At 42.9% G+C, this 16,902-nt stretch overlaps 1 protein-coding gene across 1 annotated transcript in view; it reads right to left on the bottom strand.

The window, feature by feature from the left end:
• The window catches only part of POLA1 (DNA polymerase alpha 1, catalytic subunit), a 282,895-nt gene that overhangs the window by 253,099 nt on the left and 12,894 nt on the right, over nucleotides 1-16,902 (bottom strand). Inside the window, exons 4-9 of the mRNA XM_018561137.1 lie at nucleotides 6,173-6,247; nucleotides 5,845-5,960; nucleotides 5,373-5,435; nucleotides 4,016-4,120; nucleotides 2,044-2,218; nucleotides 1,454-1,601 (exon numbers count right to left, since the gene is read on the bottom strand). Of these exons, the coding sequence (XP_018416639.1) occupies nucleotides 1,454-1,601; nucleotides 2,044-2,218; nucleotides 4,016-4,120; nucleotides 5,373-5,435; nucleotides 5,845-5,960; nucleotides 6,173-6,247 (682 nt within the window). The remainder of the gene's footprint in view (nucleotides 1-1,453; nucleotides 1,602-2,043; nucleotides 2,219-4,015; nucleotides 4,121-5,372; nucleotides 5,436-5,844; nucleotides 5,961-6,172; nucleotides 6,248-16,902) is intronic.

Genomic DNA, 16,902 nt, shown 5'->3' with positions numbered 1-16,902 from the left:
CTGCTCTTCATATAACCCCAGGGCTTTGGGGGCCCCCCCCCCCCAAAGCACTGGGATTATATGAAGAGACAGAAGTATTTGCAGTACTCCGTTTTTCTTTATCCTGAAGATAGTTCTTAATGACATTGGTTGTATTTTTTGGGGTCGTTGTCCTGCTACAGAATAAATTTGGGGCGAACAACACACCTCTCTGATGGTATGGCATGATGGATAAGTATCTGCTTGTATTTCTCAGCATTGAGGACACAATTGATCCTGACCAAATCTACAACTCCATTGGCAGAAATTGAGCCCCAGACTTGCAGGGACCCTCCACCATGCTTCACTGTTGCTGCAGACACTCATTGTACTGCTCTCCAGCCCTTCTGTGACTCACCAGACCATATCACCTGCTGCCATTTTTCTGCACTCCAGTTTGTGTTTTCATACATAGTTGAGTCGCTTAGCCTAGATTCCGTCAGAGGTATGGCTTTTTGGCCACATAAAAATGTCAGCAGGTGCGCTGGACTGATGAGTTGCTCTTTGAGCTGCAGGCAGTGCACAGTTATGCTTTTTGTTGGGCCCGTTAGTGTTTTGTTTGCTGTTGCCCACCCCTCAGTTGGACGGTTTTGGATACCTGACAGTACTAGACTCCCTGTTTCCCTCAACGAATGAGAACACCAAAGTCATACAACAAATATTTAACTTTTTATATCATTAGGGGGCTTACATATTGTACAATCTATATGGAGGACAAAATGTATACAGCAGCAAAGCAGATTGGACAATCTCATTATTGTCCAAATAGGAAGTATAAGTTTATACTAGGGCTGCAACCAATTGATTATCTCTCTCTCTCATTTATGCTGGGAAGGAGGGCACAGCAAGCAGTGGGCAGATACAATAGCCAGCCTGCTATTGCAATTCGACATGACCAATAGGCTGACTATTGCACTAGTCCACTACCTGCTTTATTTTGCGGAATTTTGCCACTGGCAGCTGTCATTTCCTGGCTAAAGCTATTTGAGCGCCATGTTCTCACAACACAATTGCTAAAAAGAAAAAAAATAATTATAATAAAAAAAGAGAGGGGGGAGCCATTTTCGGTTTGGGGCTGACAAATTCAGCTGCGGGAGGAGCGTTGCAGTGCCATTAATTTCAATTGCACGCCAAACGCAGCTCGAACACACAGTGTAATTGCCCACATTGAAACGCACAGTACCGCAATGCTGTGCGTTCCATTGCAAAACAATTGTGCATGCAGTTTTATTCTGAAGTAAACTTAATGGTTTGTAACCCTGCATTTGTGTATTGCATTTTAAATTAAGGATGGTATTTAATTTTTTTAAACGATTAATTGAAAAAATAAAAAAATCGGGCAACTAAAAGGATAATGAAAAGAATCATTAGCTGTAGCCCTAGTTTATACTTCCATACAAAAGGGAAGAAAAGCGGGAAATATACTTTTACTCACATAAAAGATTTAGCATTCATTTCTTTGACATCCTCTTTATGAGTTTCCGCTTTCACGGTTATACCAGCATTGGGTTTGACTTCCACATCTTCCTCCATAGGTTCATCGAAATCTCCATCATCAAACTCAACCATTGCTTGCTCCTCTTCTGAAAATAAAAATCAAAAAGGAACCACTTTTCTTACACTAGTCATGCACAGAATGCCAGCATTGATGTTAATAAAAAATTAAATGACAATTTTTGTTCTCATCAGAACAGCTTTTCTCCTGGTTCAAGTCAATGGGTATGCAAAAGGCGCTTAAAGCAGCTTAGGAAGTGATCTACAGCAGGCCAGAAGCTTCTGTGAAGTAACTCAGAAGCATCTTAAAGAGTGCATCTGAAATGCAATCGTAATTCACCTGACAGAACGATGTTTTATTGGCCTTTATCAAGAATGCTCAATACAAAATATCTACATTTACCATCGAAAAGTGTGAACCTTCTGCTACCAAACTTTTCTTCCCACCATAATTGTAAAAACGTCCTGAACACTGTTAAGCTCAACTTAATTTTATCTATTTAAATGAAGTTTAAGGCCATGCATGATTACCATTTGATGCTTCCTCCTCTTTAATCCTACTTCCACTGTTTTCAGTTTCTACAAGATTCTCTTTCTGAACCACCACTTTTTTATAAGATGAATTGCAGGGGATTTTAGGAGGTGGAATAGACACACGTTCTTGCTTTACCACAGGGGCAACTTTCCTAACACTTGCTGGAGAAGCCTAAAAGAAAGAAAATGTTAGACAACAGAATAAATAACTTAAAAAGGAAACTGTTCTTGGCCAATGCATTTGCAAGTCAACAATGCTGAAGTCAAATATTAAGAATTGGTCTACAGATCTCATCTTCCCTGTAAACCTCACTTAGTCAAGTCAAGTTAAACCAAGTCTAAGTTAGGTCCCACATCTCCAAGTGCTAAGTACTGTCTCATTTAAAATGTCAAAACCTCTACTGCCAACTGAGGTTCTGGCATTTGACAGAACGGCAGAAGCATGGCTTAAAAAGCAGTGGTTCGCAACCTGTGTAACCTCAGGACCCACATTTGTCCTTGGTCATTAAGTTGCGACCCAAGGATTAATGGGGTATGGAAGGTTGTTCCTTTTATATATGTGCCGCTCCTTACCGTTGTCATATACTGAATGTTTTGTATGTCCTGTTCGTACCCAGACCTGCGTGTCCATGTGGGTACATCCTTAAACATTGGAAAGTTGAAATAAAGAATAAAAAAAAAAAAAGTTGCGACCCAATTCGCACCGCACTGCATTGCAGTACTGCGCTTTCTGCTGCGTGCGATTGAACTGTGGGCGGGAGGTGCAATTTAAAAGAATCGCAACCTAATGCACATCTCGAGAATGCGCAGCAGCTGTGATTGCGTGGTAAATTGCATTAATCGCACGATACTAGTGTGAACGGGCCCTCAAAAAACACCGACACAATCTCACACACATATAAACAAAACATTTTTTGGAAGTTCGTTTTAACATCTACCCAGTCTCCATACCTAATTGAGAACTGGAGTGGACCCTCAGCCTGAGGCCCAGGGTGGGCTGCTGTTGTGCGACATAGCTCCATCCATGTGTGCATTGCTTGTACAGCTCCCTTGCGCGTCCTGTAGAAGTGCCAGAATGTGACGTCACTCCGACCAGGAAACCTCTACAGGGCAAGTTAGGGAGCTGTAAGCAATGCACATATGAATGAAGCACAATCATAGCCATACCCCCCAGCCCACACCACCTCAAGCTGACACTGGGCGCTGGGCAGCATATTTTGAATGGCTGCTTGGCCCGAGAACTGACAGTTTTGCACTAGGGCAAGGTTAAGGGGGCCCTCTCACCTAGCGTAGTGGAAGGCACGTGACGACCCACGGGTTTAATGGGTTAGTTAACCTTTATAATCCAAATTGCAGTGCAGTAAAGAGGCCCCGGTAGTTTTTAAATCATGGAGCAGTGTAAAGAAATTGAGCCCCATCATAACAGGAACGAGTGTGTTGGTGACTTATTGTTCATCCACAAATCTGCCCATGCACAGTACGCTCTCCCTCCTCCAATCACATAAATCGCTGAGCTCAATGCTGTTGCGATAGGAAGAGCCAGCCGCACATATGCCTATTTGTGGATGAGTAATACAGCACGCTTGTGATGGATGGGGGTGCACTCAACGCATCATCCTCCCTAGCTTATATGAAGGCGATCACTCAGAAGGATATATTTTTTTTGCTACCCAGGTTTGGGGGAAGTTGCAGTCAGCCTACAGGAATGATATTTAAAAGAAGCTTACGTTCTCTTCACTGCACCATGATTTGTAAACTTCTGGGGCCCCCTGACTGCACTGCAGATATTATAAAAAGGTAAACTAACCTTTTAAACTCATCTTGAGCTGTAGTTAATACCCAGTGTAAAGCCTAGGCCTAGAATCCAGAGGCGCCTCATAATGGTTAAATTTTTAGATTAGCACAGACACTTGCAGGCATCCCAAGATAAATGCATTTCAGCACTGTTTTTGTAGGTTGTGACTGGTACCTTCATAGCTGAAGGAGCAGCAGGGATGGAAAAAGGGTTGAGTGGTGCACCAGCAGGCCTCTTCTTCTTTAGCATCACTATTGGTGGTGGTGTTATCTGTGTAGGCTAAGCAGAGGAGGTAATCGAAGCATAATAAATAACTTTAGAACTGTGTTTGCAACCTAGTTTATAATCATTCTACCTTATTAAATAAAGAGCTATTCTAAATAAAAAGTGAAAGAAATCATAACACTGCTAATGCTATCCAATTAACACATCAACTGTGCCCAAGTCAGGACAAGTACACCAAAAAAATCATAAGTGATCAGTAGGGATGTACTTCCTGAAGCATGTGCTGTGTAACATTTCAAACCCATCCAAACGTTCAAAAGCAGGTTTTACAATTGGTGCCTTTGGAAACAATCTTAGGACTGACATTTTTTTGCACGATGTATTCTGTGTAAGAGGCAGAAGGAAGAATAAAAGGTAATATGGAATGGAAATACTGAAACAGTACTGCAGTATCTGGATGAAAAATTAACTAGAGAGCATAACCTACATGCCCACTATAAGCCAAAACATCCAAGGGAAATTTAAGTCAGAGGAGAACAAGATGAAATCTGACTGGCTATGGGAAACTGTACATATTCAGTATAGAGTGCTAACTTATAAAGGCACACTTTGCGAATATATAGCAGAAAACAAACATGAAGTTTTAATAATTTTTCTACAGCTACTGTGCTGCAGACTAATCTGGAGTTAAAAACATGAAAACTGCTACCATAAATCTTATCATTTAAATCATTTCTACAATATCCAGATACATAAAATATATATCTTTGAAGGTCTTGCATTTACCAACTATACATAACCAATTTCAGCTGTTATGCCATACCATAGAGGGTACTGCTGTATGGTTCACACCAGTGATTTGTGTACTATCTAGGGCTTTTTTTGTGCTGGGAATTTCTCTGGATGTTTTACTGGTGGCCAACTATCAAGAAAGCTCTAGTTTGCTTTCAAGACACAACTTCTCCTCTGTTAGCCCAGGACCACTGCAGGGGAATTCAGGATGGAGAGCAGGGGAATTTGGCTAACTCCCGTTGACAAAACTCTTATAGGCTGGGAAAAAAAAGAAAACCACTGAACCCCCTAATCAGCACTTTCAGGTTTAGAGCGAAACGAACCCCAATGTCGACTGCCAGGTGAACTGCAGATCATTGGCTCTGTGTCCAAGATGGCATGTTTGCATGGTGCTGTGGCACTACCAAGGCATAGCTACTGAAAAGCATCCAATAAACATGTAAAAGGACTTTCTAGCATAGTATAAAAATAAAAAAGTGGGGGGTGGGAGAGTGATAGGGAGCACCAACCTTACCTGGGATTTTAAATCTTGCAATAAATCGCCTAATAAATCATCCTTTGACAGGTCCACAGACTTCTGCAAAGACATACATTAATGCTTGTATCACAGACAAATACACATTATATTCACAGATATTTCCAAGAAATACACAACCACAAATAACTTTTTGCACCGACACACTCAGGTCACTGACATAAGACATATGTCTATTTATAATAGAACCAGAAAAAAAAAAAAACACAAGGTCTTACAACAAACGGCTCTGAAGTACAGTAAATCGGAATTCACTGTGCTCACATTAGAAAGTACAAAAAGGGACACTGCTGGTGGAAAATGGTTCTGTACATTTACCCCACTGTCCCTTGCACTGCTGAATATCTCTGTTGACAAAAGCAATTCATGTCACGCAAACAACTATTACACACAAGAAGCTATGATAAACATCAAAGCAGAATAGGTTTATAAACGGTTGCCGGTAACTCACATCTGAAGATTTTTTCCCAGCGCTGGCCATAAACATGGATTTAATATTATTTGGTTTGGATACAGATGATTTCTTCACATTTGTTTTCTCTTTAGCTGCTCCCTTGCTTCCTTTTCCTGCAGATAACAACTGTTTAGTGTAAATGGACACACAATACCTGCATATCATTTCTGATCCATCCCTGAGACAAATAGCTAGACCTTCAAAATAGAACCCCTAACAAATCCTCACAATAAAAACTAACAGCGTAAGAAACAAAAGCAAAACACATGACCATAAAAATCAATATAAAGCTCATTGATAAATATCAGACTGTCATAAAACTCACCTTTAGTAGCAAGCGCATCATCTTCAAGGTCATCGTCGAAAATTTCTCGTCCATCCTCCACATATCCTTCCCCATCTGCAAAACAATGTAGGACATTTTGAGCTAGTGGTAAGATCTGGAGGTATTTTTTTGTAAGAAATAAATGTTGCCAAATGTGAACACCTTTATATGGTGAGAAGGAAGCTGGTGAGAGAATCTAGGAAACAGACAATTCACAGTATTACATAGTTACATAGTATGTGAGGTTGAATAAAGACAAAAAGGTCCATCAAGTTCAACCTTTGTGTGTCTGTGATTGTGCGTGTCCCTCTGTGGTCTAGTTTTTAAGACTGCCTGTACCCCTGTATGTATCTGTCTCTGAGGAAGGTATCTAAATGCTTTTTGAATGATACAATACTCTTAGCTGATACCACTGCTTGTGGCAGCGAGTTCCATATTTTAACTGCTCTAACTGAAGAAAAAAAAAAACCTACACCCCTTGTGCTTAAATCTTTTCTCCACCAGTTTTAGGTGGTGGCCTCTAGTCTTTGTTATGGAGTTTACTATTAAGAGTTTATTGCTGATGTTGCCATCACCACTAAACATTTTGTACATCAAAATCATGTCCCCTCTTAGTCACCTCACTTCCAGCGTGAACAAGTTTAAATTTAGTAACCTTGTCTCATAGCTTTGTTCCTCCGGACCCTTAATGAGTTTTGTTGCCCTTCTCTGGACTCTCTCCAGCTCAAAAGACATCCTTTCTGTAGAGTGGTGACCGCATACTCAAGATGAGGCCGAACAAGTGATCTATAAGTGATCTTTTTTTCTTTTAAAGTCTAACCTCTCTGAGGCATAGGTTATACGTTCCAGTATGCCAACATACATACATAATAGATTCCACCGCTTTACCATTGCCTTCAAAATTCAAACTTACAAATCTGAAGTGTCAACTCAGCAGTCTTTAGCCAAATGGATGAATTGCTTCCAAAATCTACGTTTTCAGATTTAAAAAAACAATTTTCAACAAGCTATAAAATTCTGAAGGTAAACCTGTCAGGAAAATATAGGAACTCCCTTTCTTGAGCTACTCAATATATAAGTTTTATGGCAGATATGCTGATCACGGGATTCAGTACTCAGTCATTGAGATGAAGTATACAGATCAGAAGCGTGCGTGCATACCTGTCACAGGTTAGGGTCTCAAAATATTAAAGCTAGCAGGTTCACATGAAAGCATTATCAGAGGAATGTCAAAAAGCATTCTCCATGTTTCTCTCATGACAGGTTTCCATTAGGGCCTGTTCACACGACGTCCGTTTTGTGTGCTGACCGGCTCCGTACGCTGCTGCACTCAAAATGCATCCCAATGTATCCCTATGTGTTTTATGGGCTCCAGTTCTCACGTGCGCAGTCCGTTCAGCTTACGACAGAAAAAATACTGCATGTCACATTTTGTCCGGTCCGGAAACGGTCAGGAACGGCTGGCTGTCTTGACTACTGACCCAGAATAAAAACAGAGTAAGGGCAGAATTACATCCATTACTAGAGCCAGTGCCCCAAAAAGGATTAAATCCACTGCATGGGGGCAGAGGAAAAAAAAAGCATTTTAGGAAGGTCAGCAACGGCAGCTTTCATATTTGTTCTGCAAGGGTTTCCTTTAAACTTTTACTATGCACCCCATCCTATCCACTTTATCACAATAAACCTTTTCCAGTCTTTAAAGTGGATGCAAAGTCAAAACAGGTTTTCTTCAGGTTTTATATAGTATGGAAGATTAAGAACTTCTGTTAAGTCTGTGTCCCCGCTAGGTAAAGTCACCCTTTGTCCTGAGGACCACTGTCACCAAAACAAAGTAATAAGAAATCCCAAATTATGAGCTGTTCCCAGAACTAGAGGCAAGGGTAAATCTTCCATCAGGGACATCTGTTCCAATGAAAACGGCTAAGATGCAAATTTCCTTTATTATGGATAGAATTCCTCTCACTTTCTGTAATTTCACAAGACAGGAAGTAAATTGAGACATCTCCAAATAGACACAGAAGGCAAATATACTGACAAAACCTTTAAGTCTTCCTACCTCATACCAAAAATGAAAAAATAAAATGCATTTTTGTGATCAATACACTTTTAGCCCTCATTCACACTGGAATTGGCCCGCACGTACAGCTCCGTGCTGCGTGCAGGGCCGTACCGAGGAGCTCCCGGGAAAGACCGGTGCTGCATGTGATTAGTATGCAGCCCATCCTTCTCTAATGGGACTACGCGGCCATACGCCCCCCTACCCTCACCCACCCCGCACGTCCATGCGGGTGAGTGAACTCGTACACAGACAGGATGGATCCTGTCTGCGTCCGAGCCAGGCAACACGCATCCCTACGGACCTGTAATTGAGGGGAGGGGGCTTACGGCCGCATAGTCCCATAAAGGACGGGGGCTGCGTACTAATCATACGCAGCACCTGTCCTTCCCGGGAGCCGTCAGTAAAGCCCTGCACGCAGCTATACGTGCGGGGCTATTCCTGTGACTGAGGGCTAAATAAGCCACACCACTTGACTATACATTGGGCTGAATATTATATAACCCACAATGCTCAACTGTATAAATCATATCCTATAATATATGGTCCACACTGCTGTGTATATTACAGTTGTGCTCAAAAGTTTGCATACCCTGGCAGAAATGTGAACATTTGGCATAGATATTGAAAATATGACTGATCATGCCAAAAAAACTGTCTTAATTAAAAGGATAGTGATCATATGAAGACATTATCACATAGTTGTTTGGCTCCTTTTTAAAAATCATAATGATAAATCACCCAAATGGGCCTGATCAAAAAATGTACATACCCTGGAACGTTTGGCCATGTTACAGACAAACAAGATGACACAAACAGGTTAAAATGGCAATTAAAAGGTTAATTTCCCACATGCGGCTTTTTAAATTGCAATTAGTGTCTGTATATTAATAGTCAATGAGTTTGTGAGCTCTCACATGGATGCACTGTGCAGGCTAGATACTGAGCCTTAGGGCGCAGAAAGAACTGTCAAAAGACGTGCGTAACAAGGTAATGGAACCTTATGATGGAAAAGGATATAAAAAGATATCCAAAGCCTTGAAAATGCCAGTCAGTACTGTTCTTATTAAGAAGTGGAAAGTTCGGGGAACTCTTGATAAAAAGCCAAGGTCAGGTAGACCAAGAAAGATTGCGGCCACAACTGCCAGAAGAATTGTTTGAGATGCAAAGAAAAACCCACAGGTAACCTCAGGAGAAATACAGGCTGCTCTTGCACGGTGTGCTTGTTTCAAGGAGCACAATACGAAGATGCTTAAACAAAAATGAGCTGCATGGTCAAGAAGCCTTTACTGTGCCAATGCCACAAAAAAGTCAAACTAGAAAAAATGGTACATGCATGAATCTATAACCGGCCTTTATAGCAGGGCGCACATTGGGAAGGCTTACAACAATACAAAACACGAAAATTCCCCAGCCTCAGCCTGCCAGCCAGCCTGCAACCAAACAAGTAGCCTGTCGACAGTATGTGTTAAAATCAGAGGTTTTAGTTGCACAACTTTTGGCCAAAAATATGTAGAAGCCACACTGCCGCGCCAAGGCACCTCTGCAAAGTGTGGTCCTAACTCTATGTATCCGAGTCTCTAAGTGTGAGCATATTAATGAAGTTGATAAATTACATGCAGGTGTACCTGGGAGGTAGCCAACTCCTGATAAGGTGCAGGGACGCACTGGTGGCCCAGCAACCAAAAATGCATGCTGGGACTCCAGTGCGTCCCCCTGGGTTAGGGGGACGCACTGGAGTCCCAGCGTGCATTTTTGGCTGCTCACTAATGTTTTCTTTAAAAATGGTAGATACAGTATATTACCAATTCTCCAAGGGTATGCAAACGTTTGAGCACAACTGTATATACTCAAAACAATATAGTCCACAATGCTCAGCAGTATACAGTCTATATATTTATATATACACTTTTCCTCTCATCTGAATTCATTGATGTAAAATATATAATCTGCAGTGGTCAAGATGTATACACAGAGTTATGCAATATATTTGAGAATGTTGCGACGTATACACAACCACATTTTGTACCCAATGCTGACCCAGGCTTTATTTCCCTCAGTGTATGAAATTAGATGTTGGTTCTCCCTGGTTGTGTTTAATTTACATCCAAGTATGAGGCTAGGTTCACACTTAGGCGATTTGTCACGCGGATTTAGCTGCGCGCTATCGCACAAAACAGAGATTTGTATTCAAGTCTATGGAAGCTGTTCAAACCTTTGCGATTTGTCGCACGGTAGAAATCGCCTGTGGTGCTAAAAAGGTGCAGGAGCTATTCTCAGGCAGTTGTTGCAGTTTGCGTCCCATAGACATGTCTATGCATTGAAAACCATGCAACGATCACAGTGTTTTCAAAGTAAAAAGGCGAAAACAAAAACACATGACAACCGCTCAAAAACAAGTGTGAACCTAGCCTGAATGTATCCAATATAGTTTGTTTGTGTCGCATATAGGATGTAGCAAACATGAGATACTATGGTGCAAAGTTCAAAGCTGACTGACTATTAGAGTTTACTTCCTCCAGCAAATTATTGATAATAGGGATATGTGCAGGCAGTATTATAGGGAGCCTCAAGAAACCATCGATAAAGCTCTTTGCGTCCTGAGGCGCGACTTCTGCAGGTGCCCGTGTTACACAGCAGCTACAGGGGGTCATGTTTACGCCATATATATCCTATGCATAGTTTGTGCATGTCAGGTAGGTTTCACCCAGTCCTATTGCCATTTATTCCTTCTTCCCTTTTCAACGCTGGATTCTTCACCGTTTATCGATTTGCCAGCTTTGTTCAAACGGATAGAATAAATGGATCCATCTCACGTTGATCCCAGAAAGAGTCTGCTCTGCTGTATGGACCCGACTCGGGATCAACGTGAAACTGATTAATTTTTTGGATCTATGTATTCTAATCTGAAATAAAAGCCTTGCCATATGCATTGATACAAATGAGTCAACAAACAAAATGATATGTATGTAAATGAACTGGGCCCGCAGGCTACGCAATTGGAGGTGTATTTATATATTTATAGAATGCTTTTTTTAAACGTTGATATATAAATTGTGGGATTAATAAAATCATGTGATGGAATTATATATATAAGAATCTCATTAATATGCATTTCTCATGGGAATTTTGTATCAAGTTATCCATGATATATACAGGAAGTTCTCTATGTGTGCTGTATTCAGATGTAATGTCATTACAAGTAAGTAAAACTTAATTCCGCATTCCTCAAGATCTCGATGCTTCATCTAAAACACAACCAACACAATTCTCTCATTATAGCCTGCCACTGCATTACACTAGATCTTACTGGTGCTAAATGGATTTTCAAAAACAAGACATGATATACAGTAGCTGCCCAGCCACTAGTTTATGACTGACAGACAAGTGCTGGCTAAACAATAGAGCGAAACTCTGACCCTCGAATGCAATACCATCATAGAAAAGTAAAGACACACACACACACACACACACACTTCCTAAAAGACAACAAAATAAAAACATTGATCCAAATGGTTAAAGTGAAACTAATCCCAAAAGCAAAATCGTTATATATAGTGCAGTTGAGATTTGGTGGCTGCATTAATTCTTTTTTTATTTTATTTTTTTAACGTCTATTTTCCTTTATTTTACCTGGTGATCCGATCAAGTCTGTAATTTTTCAACTTCCTTTAACAGGCCAAATTGTCCAGGAAAAGTGGCAGATAAGAGGGTTTAGATTGAATCACTTAATACTGACAGGTGGTGCCAACAATGGTTAGCTTTTATTCATTAATGGAAAAACTTCATCACAAAAAAGGAAAATAATGCGGTTGTAACTGCTTAAAAAAAAAAGCTTAGCTGGAGTTCAGATTTAATTTAGTTAGTAAGTCCAACCAAATCTACTAGAACATTTAAAAGAACTATGGGGAGAGTGGTGTGCACTCATCCCCATAGTTAGAGCCAACCTGTAGTGTTACACGTTGGCTCTATTGATCGAGAAATGAGAAATCACAAACCGCTGATTGCTCATTTCCCGATCTTTTCCCTGCACAGAATGGTGACTTTCACCGCTCCCCGCCGGGATTCGCCCCTCGCCTCTGTTTCTCCAGCTCCGAGTGGTGGGACAAACAGGGGAGGGGGTGGGCACAGCTGGCTCTAGAGATGTAGAGTCAGCTGTCAATCAGGCAGTAGCGTGGATAGCGACAATATTGTCGGGTTCCACCCCGGCTGGCAATAGCCCGCTATATGCTGAGTTTTGTGTACACTACCCTCTCCACGTGATGACAATGCTGCTGTCCAAATGGTGACACTATTGCTCCTCCATAGTGTGGAGCCACCCTAAGGCAGGAAGCATGTTACTAGACAGATCACCAGGTGATCGTTCTGGAGCTCCATGCAGGATTTTGCCTCATGGGGTAAGAATGATCATGAGAAAAGTGAGGGATCAGCCCAGAACTACACGGGAGGAGCTTGTGAATGATCTCAAGGCAGTTGGGACCACAGTCACCAAACAAACATTGGTAACACAATAAACCGCCATTGATTGAGATCCTGCAGCGCCCGCAAGGTCCCCTTCCTCAAGAAGGCACATGTACAGGCCCGTCTGAAGTTTGCCATTGAACATCTAAATGATTCAGAGAAGGATTGGGAGAAAGTGCTGCGGTCAGATGAGACCAAAATTGAGCTCTTTGGCATTAACTCGACTCACCGTGTTTGGAGGAAGAAAAATGCTGACTATGACCCTAAGAACACCATCCCTACAGTCAAGCACGGAGGTGGAAACATTATGCTTTGGGGCTGTTGCTCTGCTAAAAAGGTACAGACCAACTTTGCCGCATTAAGGGGCCGATGGACGGGGCCATGTATTGTAAAATCTTAGATGAGAACCTCGTAAGGTCTCCAGACCTTAGTCCTATAGAAAATCCACGGAGGGAGCTGAAACTTCGAGTTGCCAAGCAACAGCCAAGAAACCTTAAGCATTTAGAGAAGATCTGTAAAGAAGAGTGGACCAAAATCCATCCCGAGATGTGGGCAAACCTGGTAACCAACAAGAAATGTCTTAGCTCTATGCTTGCCAACAAGGGTTTCTCCACCAAGTGCTAAGTCATGTTTTGCTTGGGGATCAAATCCTTTTTTTACTCACTGAACTGCAACTCAATTTATAACATTTTTATCATGTTTTTTTTCTGGATTTGTGGTTGATATTCTGTCTCCATCATTTAAAATACACCTATGGTGACACATCTCCTACAGGAGATAGTGTGTTCTATCGGGTTTTATCCACCCTTTTAGGTTTTGGTTGTTCCTCCCTCTACCTCCCTAATACTGGTCAAGCTGCTGCCACCATTGCGTATTTGAGGGTTCTAGAAGACTTTACTGAGGGCTCATTGTTGGTGGGTGGGGACTTTAATCTCACTCTGGAACCCAGCGTAGACTCATCCACTGGACGTTCTGCTGTGTCCTTCCCCCAAGATTAAACAACGCCTGACCCATCTCCGCCTGCTTGATGTCTGGCAAGTGCTTCACCCTCAGGCTCGCAACAACACCCATTACTCTACACCCCACAGCAGGCTGGACTATTTTTATCTCACACCACCTGCTTGATTGGGACCCCGGGTGTGACATAGGTCCTGTGATATGGTCCGACCATGCAGCAATCACTCTCCCTGCGGATTACCTAGGCCCCTGCTAGGGAATGGAACTGGCGTCACTGCTTACTGACCCACAGTGTTCGTCCACTATCCTAGATGGATCACTCATTTTTTTGGAGATCCATGCTTCAGACGCTACCCCCCGCCCTATCTAATGGGAAGTGCTGAAAGCAGTGCGGCGGGGGCTTTTCATTCAACAGGGCTCTAGACTAAAAAGGGAATGTTCCAGACGTGTTAGGGAGGCTATCCAAACCCTATCGGCTTTAGAGACTCAACACCAACATTCTCCTTTCCCAGGACCTTTTGCTGTGCACCTCTCAGGCCAGAATACAACTCCTAGGGCTTCTTTATTTGTTCGCGCGCAGTTATACAGACAAACTGGCCTCAAGGGCTTATGTGTCCTGGGACAAATGCGGGAAGGCCCTGGCTAGGTCCTTACTACCGGTAGGGATGCACCAATACCATTTTTTATGACCGAGTACGAGTACCGATTTTTTCCAAGTACTCGCCGATACCAATTACCGATACTTTTTCTTAAAGGAAAAGGTGACATTTTCTAAAAACAATATAGACTAATGATTTTATGCATTGCATCTTCTCCTGCATATCCCCTATACTTCCAGTCCAGTGCAAACTGCAAAAATGCTACAAACACTATTTTTGCAGATCGCACTGGACCGGAATGCAGGCACCAATGTGCCGTGCGTTCTGGGAAAGGGCGATACCACTGGGGGTGTGGCTGCGGTGCCATTAACTTCAACACACCGCCACTGAACGCAGGAAGCTAGCCGGAATGTGATACAGGGCATTACAGAGGCTGACCGCTCTGGAATGCACTGTTTGTGGTGTGAACCGGCACTAAGATTAACCTTATTCTTTCCTTTGTGCTCATCCTTTTAACCCTCTGTGCACATCCTTAGTCCACCAAGGCAATTCATTGAGTGAAGAAATGACTGGTAGAGGAAATCGAGGCGGTGGGGAATGTGAGGACAAATTCCCTTATACATGAATAAAGAATATATTTTTTTTTTTCAATATACAAATGCAATCACAAATTCAATATTGATTTCCAGCAAAGTACAGCAAAATATAGTACAAATCAATGGACTAGGCAGATTACATCATCTCCCACTCTCCTTCACCCTGAGATTCATCCAGGTTAACAATCGGTACACATCTCTGTTGGAGACAGCCTTCTTAACTTCTCTCACAAAACTCACATTGACCAAGCGAACTTAGGTCACCAAACGATCTTCCTGTCAGGAACAGCCATCCACGTCTGGCACAGCGCTGACAACCCTGGTCACACACCGGCAGATCAGTGACACAGCTGGGACACTGACAGCAGCGGCTCTCTCTTCACTTTTCTCTATTGTCCCGAACAGACCCACTCTCCCCCACCACTGAGACCCACAGTATTCCTCAGATAAACGATACCTTCTGGACCCTACCACAACAGGAGTGGACACAGGAACCGTCACAGATGGCTTTTTGAGGTGCAGCACCACAGCATTTCTCTTATAACACATCCTACATCCTACACCCAACTGGTAAAGTGAATGCGCTCCTGTTTGTATCTTTTGAAGATCACATCATCTATGGAGCATTGAGTTAGCATTTAGTACTGGTAGTGGAGTTTTTTGTTTTACATTTTTTTATTACATGTGGCCGGGCCATCTTACCAGCCTCAGTGCTGACTCTGTCTCCTGCAGCCACTCCCTGTCATGCAGTCCAGTCATCTCACTCGTTCTCTCCGCCCGCTGATTGGCTGACTGGCGCATCACTTCCGGGAATTACCTCACCACCCTGAAGGGAAGCGGACGGTTGTTCGTCCCTGGAGTCGGCGGTTTTGGCGGTTCTTCGTGGATGGATGAGACGCAAGTATCGGTTTAGGCATCGGAGGATTTGCACGAGTACAAGTACTTGTGCAAATACTCTGAATCGGCATTCAGATGCCGAGGCATCTGAGGCTCCCTTTACCATGGCAGAATTGCTATATGTACTCCGGTCCACCCCTACAGTGAAGAGCCTGGGACCCCATGGATTCACGATGAAATTCTACAATTTGTTCCGGGATAGGCTTACCCCCTTCCTTCTGCGGCTGTTCAACTCTATCGCGCTCGGGTCCTCCTTCCCAACTCAGGCATTAGAGGCCCATATCTCGTTAATCCCTAAACCTGGTAAGGACCATACCCTTTGCACGAACTACAGACAGATAGCGCTCCTCAATGTTGATGTGAAGTTGTTCGCTAAATAAAAATCGCCAACCGGCTGAAGCCACTTCTTCCGGAGGTGATTCACACAGACAAAGTGGGGTTCGTTCAGGGAACGGAAGCCTGGATTGGGGTTTCCTCCACCACTCTGATACAGCTGGGGATTCAACCCACCATGCTATGGAACATAATGGCGTTATACTCCTGCCCATCGGCTAGGGTTCACGTGAACGGGTCGCTCTCCCCTAGCTTCAGAATCTCTAATGGTACTAGGCAAGGTTGCCCGGTATCCCCTCTTCTCTACACCTTCACCATGGAACACCTGGCAGCTGCTCTCAGGCAGAATTCAGCTTTCCAAGGCTTGCAGGTGGGACCGCATCGATCCAAACTTGCGTTTTGTTGCTTTATGTGACTCACCCCCACATCGCCATGCCCACGATTCTGCGTGAATTCAAACACTTCAGTTCTCCAAGTAACTTTCGGGTCAACCTCACTAAGTCAGAAATCCTTAATGTATCCCTGGGAGAGACGGATCTGCGCCTCCTGACATTTCTCACGACAGACCTAGCAGATCTTTTCTCTGCCAACTTCCGCCCTCTGCTTGAGAGTGACCCAAGACCTCGCCACTTATGACCGCAGGCGCATTTCTTGGCTGGGTCGGATCAATACGCTCAAAATAGACATAGTACCAAGATTCCTTTATCTATTCCAGACCTTACCCATCACCCTACCACCTTCCTACCTGAAACAGGTCCAGTGAGTCTTCAAGAAATTTGTGTGGGGCACTGCGCGTCCGACTTAGTTATCGGTCGCTAGCTCTTCCGAAAC

The sequence above is a fragment of the Nanorana parkeri genome, unplaced genomic scaffold (genome assembly GCF_000935625.1).
Source record: "Nanorana parkeri isolate BGI_ZX_2015 unplaced genomic scaffold, ASM93562v1 scaffold503, whole genome shotgun sequence".
Lineage (NCBI taxonomy): Eukaryota > Metazoa > Chordata > Amphibia > Anura > Dicroglossidae > Nanorana > Nanorana parkeri.
The sequence above is the reverse complement of the archived record's forward strand: the minus strand, read 5'-3'. Positions and strand labels throughout refer to the sequence as shown.